Source organism: Macadamia integrifolia, unplaced genomic scaffold, assembly GCF_013358625.1.
Source record: "Macadamia integrifolia cultivar HAES 741 unplaced genomic scaffold, SCU_Mint_v3 scaffold2940, whole genome shotgun sequence".
NCBI classification, from domain to species: Eukaryota; Viridiplantae; Streptophyta; class Magnoliopsida; order Proteales; family Proteaceae; genus Macadamia; species Macadamia integrifolia.
Window position 1 is genome coordinate 23,391 of NW_024869075.1, and position 10,631 is coordinate 34,021.

Genomic DNA, 10,631 nt, shown 5'->3' on the forward strand with positions numbered 1-10,631 from the left:
TTTTGTCTTAAGTAGAATTTTACATAAAAATAATAATTTGCCAGTGTCAATTTGGGACTGAACTCGGGAATCGTTCAGAATTGACCCTTCTAAAACCCAGAATCAACCCGGCCCTTAGTAATGGGATGGTTCACTGACCCTGTCAGCCCATAACTTTTTGCCATTTTAAGGACCGGCTGACCTTAATTGATCCTAATTGCGCTTGTAATTTGTCATTTGTCTCCCCCCATATGCACCAAGAAAAAGGAGAATAAAACATCACTAATGCTTTACCCCAAAAAAAAAAAAAAATCACTAATGCCAGTCATTTTTTGTTGACCCTATTACAATAAATCAAGAAAACAAAAACCCATGAAAGAGAATGAGTGGTGTAGATGGATTAAAAAATAAGGAAGAAAGAACGCTATCTATTGGCACAGCCACATGCCTAGACGTAGGGGTACAAGAAGACCGTGCTTCCCCCGCATTGAAAATGTTCTCACCAGCCCTCCATTGGCCACACACACTGGTGTGTACTTATGCCAACAGGTTGGGCTCCCTTGCACAAAAAATAAATAGTGCAGATGGTATTGGTGGATTATAAAATAACGAGTGTGGTGGGTGGTATGTATATGTATTTATAATATATTTATGGGTAAAAAAAGAGCGGTATTCGAAAGCGTGTACCTATGCCAGGACACAACGAATATTAAAAAGACCATGTTACCCTGCATTAAAGATGCTCAGACATGCACTTTCATTTGCCAATGGCCTTGTTGTATGCGTGCGCTCTCAAGTAACGTTCTCTTGCTCTTTATTTATATACATTATACATAGGGTTATGCTGGGCTAGGCTGGGCCAACCCAACCTCAGATGTGAAAATACCAGCTCAGGCCCGCCCTGTGGTCTGAAAAGCTCAGCCCAAGCCCTATATTGGATCATGGAGGGCTAGGGTTGGCTCGGGTAATTGACACCACTAGTTTGGAGAGCTGACTTTGACACCGACTATTAGATGGAACAAGACAATTTTGGGATAGGCTTTCCAATGGGTCTAAAACTGAAAGATCATAAAGGAGCCGGCTGGAACCAAAAACTCTAGGACCGGTTAAAACACATACAATTTTAAATAGACCCTAAATACAACAATTCCTAGCTTTAGCAGCTAGAAATTTAAATGTCTATCCATTTTACTTATGAGAGAAAGAACTCCATCCATCTGATGTAGGTAACACAAATGTGTAAGGTCAATGGGAGGGCGCACAAGATGGGGGGGAGTGTGATTTTTTCACGTATGCATGTGTCTAGGTACAGGCAAACACCAGACTGTTGGTAGGGTTCTTTTTCCCTTTATTTAGGATACAATTCTGATCCGATTCAAAGTGGTGGAAATTGGGACAGGATATCACTAATTCTTTGATCTCGAGGTCAATCATCCGATTTCTGATCGATTCAATGATTTACCAAGAAGATCCGTAGTAAAATTGGTTTAAAAAATAGAAATCGGATTGTTTTATGGGCGATTGGAACAGGATTGATCATGATGAACCCCAATATATCAGAGAATAAAAACCAATCAATTGCAATTAGGCTGTGTTTGGTAACATTTCTTATCAAAAACGGAAATTTCAGTTTCTGTTTCAAAATGCCTTTTTTTTTTTTTAAACAAAACTGGAACGACAGAACTACCTTTTGTTGTTTCGTCAATTTTTATTTCTAATTTTTTCTTTTCACTTTTTGTTCGGAAAAAAAACCGAAACACACCATAAACGCATCAAACACTTTTTTTCGTTTTTTCATTCTCATAGAACAAAAAAACTCTAAAAATGTTTTTTTGAAACGTTACCGAACGCAGCATAGATGATAGAAAATGGAGAATATCAGATATCTACTTCCCTAACTTTGTTGGGTTGGTTGGTAACGCTTTCAACTTGCTTTCTGGGTTTCATACTTAACACCCTCTAATATTAAAGGACGTGATGGCAGGGAATGGCTAGGGTCAGTGAACTCACGGTCCTACACATCTTATTTTCAAATCCTTAACAGTGATGTCCAGTTGCAAAACCATATTGGTAGAAGCCTAAGGTCTCCCACAAGTGCTATGGCAGTGGCTGTCATCGGTGTTCATACAGTCATGAAGTGGTCTGAAGTCTCTGAAGGTGGAAAAGAGGATGAGGATGTGGGACAATCTCTGTTTCTTTAATTTGTTGAGGACTCTTGAAGAAGAAGCCATCATTGTTTTCATCTAAACGAATGGAGGAAGAAGACTGGAAGAACCACACCTTCCATTAGCTTGTTAGCACTAAAAAAAAAATAAAAATAAAAATAAAAATGAAATCAAAAAGCCAAAGATGAAAGATGGGTGAATGGAGATTCTCTTCACCCACTACTTAAATCGATTTGATCATAAAGATAAAATGGACATTTCTATTTCAACCATTAGTAGCAAACTGACACCATCAGGTTTTCAGGACTTTCAAGTAAATTTGTCAATAATATGGGTTGTCAAGCAACCTGGACAAAGTACAGGGAGTGTATAAGTAATTATCATAATATTTAATGAATAATAATATATTAAGAAGGCTTATTAAAATTGGAAAATAAAAAATAACACTTAATATAAGAGAAGATCATTAGAAATGAAAAATAACAACACTTAGGGCCCGTTTGATAATGTTTCTGCAGTTTCTATATTAAGGTTTCGTTTGGTATCATTCTAAAAAAACGTTTCTAGAGTTTTTTTGTTCTATTGGAACGAAAAAATGGAATCTTCTGTTTGGTGCATTTATGGTCCGTTTCTGTTTTTTTGGAACAAAAAGTGAAAAAAAAAAAAAAAAAAAAACTGAAAAAACGAGATTGGACGGAACTCCATTTTGGAGTTCCGTCTTCCCAGTTTCGTTCCATTTTACAAAAAAAAAAAAAAAATCCCGATAAAAATCTGAAATTTTGAAACACTATTTTTTCGTTTAAAAACTACGTTTTGACACAGAAACTGAAATTTTCGTTTTTGACACGAAACGGTGTTTTTGAAACAGAAACGATACCAAAACGGGCCCTAAGAAATGGCAGAAACTTAAATTTATGTTTCTAGAAACAGAAACAGAATTGAAGGTGTTTGATGAGCCATGTTTCTGGAATTGATAGTAACTAGCAAAAGAACGGCCATGAGTCGTTTCCAAAAAGGCTAAACAAGTAGGGTCGTTTCTTGAACCATAAATAGGTAGAAATTTCAATTTCTATTTTTGAAAACAAGTGAAACGAAACAGTTTTATCAAATATTTTTTGTTCCATTTCTATCGTTTTTTGACACAGAAATTGCAGAAACGCGTTTCTTGAAACGTTATCAAACGGGCCCTTAGTATAAGAAAAGAGAGAAATTTATATATAATAAAGCATAAGTGCTGCAATGATATCTATGGGTTTTCATGTTTATCCATGTTCTTTGTAGGGGTTTGTTTTGATTTTTATTGTTCAATTTTTCTATTGTAATCAGGTTTTATTAATCAAGTTTAAGAGTTTTGCATGTGCATATAGATCATTAAAAATGTAGCTTCTTTGAATAATTCCTCTGATTGTTTGTACCTAACCTTCTTTACTATGTATTTGACCAAGTAAAGAATATCCACATTTGCTCCATCTTGTGGTTCATCTAACTTAGGTCTCTATTTCTTCTTATTGGTACCTAGCTTTCTATAAATACACACCGGAGATAGTTAGAGAATTCAAAAACCGTTTGATATCACACGATAATTTTTTTCTTTTTTTTTTCTTTTTTGTGGGTGGGGGCGAACAATGGGTATCCAGGCCTTTGGCCTGACTAGTCTCGAGGTCCATACTGACCCCAAAACGGCATGGATCGGGTCATACCAGGACTAAATGAGAACCATTCAACTTTCACTGAAAGCAGTAAAAAGCATTAAACACCCCGTGTGAGTGGCTCAATGTGTGCCTAGTGGGAGTCAAACTCAGGATGTCCGAATTTACGGCTCATACCAAGTTCGTTGCTCACCAACTACACTATCCCCTTGGGTTCACACCACATTAGATACAAATCACAAGGTTCATCAAATAAATTTCTTGATTTCAAGAATCTCCAATAAAAAAAACCATAGAGCAAGTACAAAATCACATTTCACAACTCACACCAAGACCAAAGCTTCTAATTAATTTCAATTTGATGAATTGAATTTGAACAGAAAATGAAGTAATAAATGAGCTATTGGGTATAAATAATCAAGGCTCCGGAACCCTTGATTAATCATGCATCCTCATGTAATCAGCATAAAAACGAGGGTTGTTCTCTTCTGGATTGGCCATATATGCATATCCTCCATGGCTAGAGATGTCAAGCCCTGCAATTTCATCATCAACAGGTGTCCTCAGAAGCCTGAGCTTATGGAGACAGTAAAAGAGAGGACCCATTGTGGCACTAACCCAACCAACAATCACCAAAACTTCAATCAATTGTGAACCAAGCAAACCCCAACCACCACCCATTAACAGACCATATGGTCGAACCACACCACTCTCCCCAGAGTCATAAGCTTGAATTACAAATTCCTGTTTGGCAAACAGACCTGTAAATATAAGTCCCCAAGCCCCACACCCTCCATGCAATTGGGTTGCCTCTAATGGATCATCAAACTTCAGTTTAAGGGCCAATATGTTGAGCCCAATCAAAACCAGAGCAGCAAAAAAACCGCAAACAATTGCGGCCCACGGTTCAACCACAGAGCAACCCGATGTAATTGCAACAAACCCACCTAACACACCATTACATACATCCAATGCATCCCAATGACCGATTAGTAACCGCCGGGCAAATAAAGTGACAATCCCGGCCATCGAACCGGCTAGTGTAGTTGTTACAGCAGTCCTCCCGACACCGGTCCAATTTCCCTGATTGGTTGTGCTTGGGTAGGAAACAAGTATTTTATCGAACGAACCGGGGTTGAAACCGAACCAACCAAACCACAACAAGAATGTCCCAAGTACCACAAGAGTGGCATTGTGGCCACGCATTGACACAGGCTTACCAAACGCATCAAATCGTCCAACTCGGGGCCCTTCAATCAATGCTCCCCACAACCCTGCAATTCCACCAACCAAGTGAACCACACCACTTCCGGCGAAGTCGATTGCGCCGGAGCCAAACAATAACCGGCTCGAACTCGGGCTCAACCAACCGGTAGATGACCAGACCCAGTGAGCCACAATCGGGTAAACAAACCCAGTAAGGAAGAAGGAGAAAATAAGATAAGAAGTGAACTGAGTCCGCTCAGCGATGGAGCCGCTCGTGATTCCGGCAACGGCAATGGCGAAAGCCCATTGGTAGAGGAAGAAGCTGTAGTCGTAGGTGTCGTTGGGGATGTCTTTGAGGGCGAAGAAGTGAGAGCCTATAAAGGGGTTTGAATCAGAGCCGGTGCCGAAGGCGAAAGCGAAACCGAAGAGGTAATAGGAGATGCTACCGACGACGGCGTCGACGACGTTGGTGAGCATTATGTTCATGGTGTTCTTAGCTCGGACTGAACCAGCACAGAGCATGGCGAAGCCAAGCTGCATGATGAAGACTAGGTAAGCTGAGAAGAGGAGATAAACGGTGTTGATTGAGTATGTGACGCTTTCTTCCCATGACACCGCCATGGTTGTCTGAGAGAGAGAGAGAGAGAGAGGAGGAGGAGGAGGAGGAGGAGGAGGAGGAGGAGGAAAGGGGAGCCTCCGGCAGAGACTCCGTTAGTGGTGCTCAAGGAAGGAAAAAACTTAGCTCGATAACCAGATAGTAATAGGCTTGGAATGTACGTTGAATGGTAGTTGGCATGCCCGTGGCCACTGGTTAGTTGTGGATAACTTGATGGAAGTGTAAGAGAATCAAAACCTGGTCTAGCTTTCAACATGTTTTGCAAACCCGGCTCGATCGGTCAACAAAACATTCTTACTCAATGGTTTGGTGAGCAACGAGCTTCGTACGAGTCGTAAACTCAGATGTCCTAAGTTAAACTCCCACTAGGTACACCTTGGGCCACTCACACGGGGGTATTTAGTGCTCTTCACTGTTTTCAGTGAAAATTGAATGGTTCTCATTCAACCCCCGTATGACCTGGTCCATGCGGTTGTGGGGTCAGTATAGGCCCGCGGGTCTAGTCAGGCTGAAAGCCTAGACATCTGTCGATAGCAAAAAAAAAAAATCAACAGTTCACCCATTCGGAAAAGGGTATTAGTGTGCCAAATATTTTAAAACCCTAGTTCAACCCTAAGTTCTTTTAACTTGGCCCAAAACTCAGTTGGAATATCTCAATCCAAGTTCAGTCCAACCTAACCCTAATTTGATTGTGTTGTGCCGGCTTAACCCTGATTGACCCTATGATCCTATTAACCCCAAAATTTTGTCATTTCTAGATTGAGTTGGCTCTTCAAGGGGTTTAAGATGGCTTGGCTTCTTTTTTCCTAAAAATAAAAAATAAAGAAAGAAAGGAATGAGTCAATGACAGCGGTGAGTAGACAATAGTGTTGGTGGATTTAAAAATAAGGAATGTGATTGGTGTGGATTAATTAAGAAAATAAGGTGCGGATAGTATGTGTATATATTTATAATTTATTATTTATATACATTATACATAATATCTATTTCTAGCACTTTTAAACTGAGCTTTAACTTCATTTATGAGTTATGACACCAGTTGGATTCAATTCGCTTGACCAAATTCTTTATAGTATTTGATATTGACATGGAGAATTGCTTATCAAGAAGCTTAAGACAACTCTTATTTCCCTTTTCGCCATGAAATAGGATGGTTGAAGCTTTATCTAAATTTAATTACTATAATTATTTTGGACTGCCCATATATTCATTTACTATAATTATTTCAGACAGCCCATGTATTATAATTAGTTGGGATTAGTTCTTTTCCCGTCGGCTTTGAAAAGATTGTAGCTTCTTTCATATCAATGTTTGAGGGAATTTTGCTTTTAGGAAATATTTTTTTGGTGTAAGTATATTCTCTATTGTGTATGTCGGCATGATTAGTTTTGCGGGTCCATACTGACCCCACAACCGCATGGATAGGATTATATCGGGGTTGAATGAGAACCATTCAATTTTCACTAAAAGCAATATAGAGCATTAAATATCCCCGTGTGAGTGGCCCAAGGTGTGCCTAATGGGAATTGAATTTAGGACATCCGAGTTTACGGCTCGTACCAAGTTCGTTGCTTACCAACTGTGCTACCCCCTTGGGTTACTTGGATTTATAGACATAGAAAATGCTTTCATTTGGTTTATTTTTTTCATCCTAAGTTCTATTGATTCCTTCATTACGACGATGACCTATGTTGTGACCAACGGTTTTAATCCATATCGAGACTGGCTAAATGGCGGTAACATTAACTCTCCTATTAGTAGTACGTGACCATAGACTTGGCCTCGAAATTATAATGATTCAATATATTTTTGTTCAGCTCTAAAAAAACTAAAAATCATGTGTTTATCACTAGGCGTGATAGCTAAGTCGGCAACTGAAATTGAGCCAAAGTTTGGATAAAACTAAGGGTATGTAAGCACGAAGAAGAATCCTAGGTCAATTGCAGAGGTCAACAGCAAGTCGTGGCAAAACCATGGAAGAGGCTTGTTGTTCAGGACCTTATGGTGCAAGGGTAATCGCAAAATCGAGTGAAGTTGCAGACACTGAATTTTGCCACCCTGAGAAGCTCAGCAACAGTGGTGAAAGGAATCCCCTGAAATCTCATCGGAATCTCAATCACCAATAGTTTCGGAAGAATTAGGGTTTTCAACAACAAAATCACCATAATGCCCTTGGTGCCTATTTTACACACCCAAACCTTTTCAGAATTGATCAAAAATCCTAGGATAGATGTGTTTTAATATATTTAGCATAAGTTTAAAGTTTTACCCAAAGGCAACACCGTTTACTAAATAAGCAAGGTTTTACTAGGTAACCAAAATAGCCCTACCTTTACTTGACTAACCAAACATTCTCGGATTGACCCCAAATTATATATTCTCGTGTGTTTTATTATTTTAAGCCATGTCTTAAAAAATGGTTTGATTAAGCCACTCATTTATCAAATCTACCCATGTGCTAGACCTCAAACTTTATATATATCATACTATCATATTATTATATAAAAGCATGTACATTTGTTTCGCGGTTAATCTTTTCTTTGACTACTTGACTTTTCTTGTTCTTCTTGTTTATTTAAATTTCTTAATTTTAATCTTTCTTATTTTGCTATTTTTTTATACCACACCAAAGAAAGAAAATCTATATTTTCTAGGTTCTCTCTCCTCAATTGCTTTCCTAATTTTGTTTAACCTTTTTTTTAATGAAACTAATTTCGTTTGTTTTCTTTTTCAATAGAAAGTCTTTTATTTCTTTCCAAAATTTAGTTGTGAGATTTTCTCTCTCTCTCTCTCTCTCTCAATAATAAATCTTTTATTTCTTTTCCAAATTTAAGATATGAGATCTCCTTTCTATAATCAGTCTCTCTCGTGATTGACTCTCCTCTTTCCTCTATCTCTCTCTCTCTCTATCGATTCTCCTCTTTCCTCTCTCACTCTCACAGAAGAATATTCATGAAACAGTGCACACTCAAAGTATTTGGTTTCTAACGTTGAGTTCTTTGGTTTTTCCAAAATTTTGAGGTTTTTAAACTTCATCACTCTTCCTTTCTTGAATTAGAGAATGTGACCGAATGAGAGATAGAGAAACCATTTCAAGGTAATCGATCTCTCTTCTCTCTTTTTCTTCCATTGTCTTATTTCCCTCTTTTGTAGTGTTTGGATTTGCTTTTGTTTGCTTCATTTTTATTTTGAAATCTTAATAGTATTACTGTATGATTTGGTTCCCTAAGTATTAAGTGATTACAAATAAGCAAGTGAAAAAAGGATTTGTCACTTTTTGGTAAACTTGAATTGGACACATCTAAGGAGGTGTTTGGTTCGGTAAATCTTTGGGATGATATTCTTTAGAATGATAATTCTTAATTTTTGAAGTTGTTTAGTTCCACTAGGATGACCCTCATAAGTGAGCATCCTACTTCCCATGAATGATCATATTACAAAGGATGTGTTTCAAATCTGAGTTTACTTCAACACTTAAACTCAGATTTGAGCAACATTTTTACCACCTAGTATAAAAGAAGAAAGCGGAAAGACATTCTCTACAGAAGCCAATATCTCAACCCGCGAGAAACATGTACTAACCTCAAGGCAACCAAACGATTTTTAAGAAAGAAACATAATTCAAAAGAATGTCTATCAAAAGATTGACATTCATATCCAATACATACACCATTTGATTTACCAAACCAAACACCCCCTTAAACTCTAACTGCTCATCTTCCCACCTCACTTTTGTGACGACTCCATTGCGCACAAGCATGTATTCCTAATCAAACGACAAAAACAATTAAAATCCCATTTCTCTTTTTGCAGCAAATTTTCCAAGCAAGAACTGAAGATCCACCTCAAGTTTTTGAACGAGTTCTTTCACGGTTGGAGCATAGATGATTATTGCCATGACAAGGCTTTAGCCTCTATGAAACCATCATCCACTGCTTTGTCGATGAATATGAGTAGGTAATTGTTATAGTCGTCCACATTCAGCAAACCCACCTGCAGAAAAGTGATAGTGTTCCTATGTTTGGGATTTACCTACCAAATGTAAGTCTTCATGATCCAATTCTCGTATACATAGTTAATTAGGTATATCTAATAATGGTCATGGCTTTACATATAGATGCCAAGCTGAGCCAGGTTATCACCTCTAGCAACTCTTCAACGGTTCCATACCCACCTGGTAAGGCAATAAAACAAGCAGAATGGCAGGCCATCTCAGCTTTTCTTTGGTGCATGTCAGCTATAGGTTTCACCTCTCCTTCTGTTTCTTTTGTTATCTGATTAGAAAATAAATACAAACAAAAATCCAACATTAAAAACAACAGGAATGGGTATGGGAAAATAGAAACGTCCCAGAATAAAAAATCCAGATGAAGTTGTAGACCTATTTACACATGAGAGTTTTGGGGGATCCTGAAACAAAAGAAACCAATTAAAAAGCAGGGTAGAGGTAGAGAATAAAAATGCAGAGGAGAGGAAATACGACTGTTGCTCAATTAATCTTAGGAGATTGACTAAGGTGCTACCCAAGAACATTTTTGTTGGGTTGAATTGTATGTTAGAACTTGGGTATGTGATTTGGCTTGGAATTGTTGTGGATAGGTTCTTCTTATGACTGACGGTTCCAATTGTGGTCATGGAATCTGGGTTTAATTCTTATGTAACCCTTGGTTCTGCTTGTTTTTGGCAAGCTTTGGATTCTTATTGTTAATTAACAGAATTGTTAGATTTATTTTTATGTACATGATATAAGACAAATTGTTAGATTTACTTTTATGTACAGGATACTAAGACAATGTCTTCTCGCCCACCAAGGGGGAAGTCCCCAATTCTTGTTTTGACACTGCTATTCGTTCTTGATCAATCAGAAGGTTTCTGGTTCAAATTTTGTATTCATATATCTGTAATATGCAACTTTATGCTACTATTCTTCTAAGCATGTTCAAATTTCATTGGAATTGCTTGGTGCAATTTGATAGTGTATTAGTCAATCAGGTAAGGCTCTGTCTTCGAGATGTG

The 10,631-nt window shown here is 37.9% G+C and overlaps 1 protein-coding gene and 1 pseudogene across 1 annotated transcript; both read right to left on the reverse strand.

Annotated features, from left to right (window-relative positions):
- Positions 1-4,037: 4,037 nt before the first annotated feature.
- Positions 4,038-5,741, reverse strand: LOC122067495 (ammonium transporter 1 member 3-like). Its single transcript, XM_042631341.1, has one exon. The coding sequence runs from the start codon at positions 5,618-5,620 to the stop codon at positions 4,232-4,234; it is 1,389 nt and encodes a 462-aa protein (XP_042487275.1). The 5' UTR covers positions 5,621-5,741; the 3' UTR covers positions 4,038-4,231.
- A 1,865-nt stretch (positions 5,742-7,606) lies between these two features.
- On the reverse strand, positions 7,607-10,025 carry LOC122067497 (annotated as a pseudogene).
- Between the last annotated feature and the right edge of the window lie 606 nt (positions 10,026-10,631).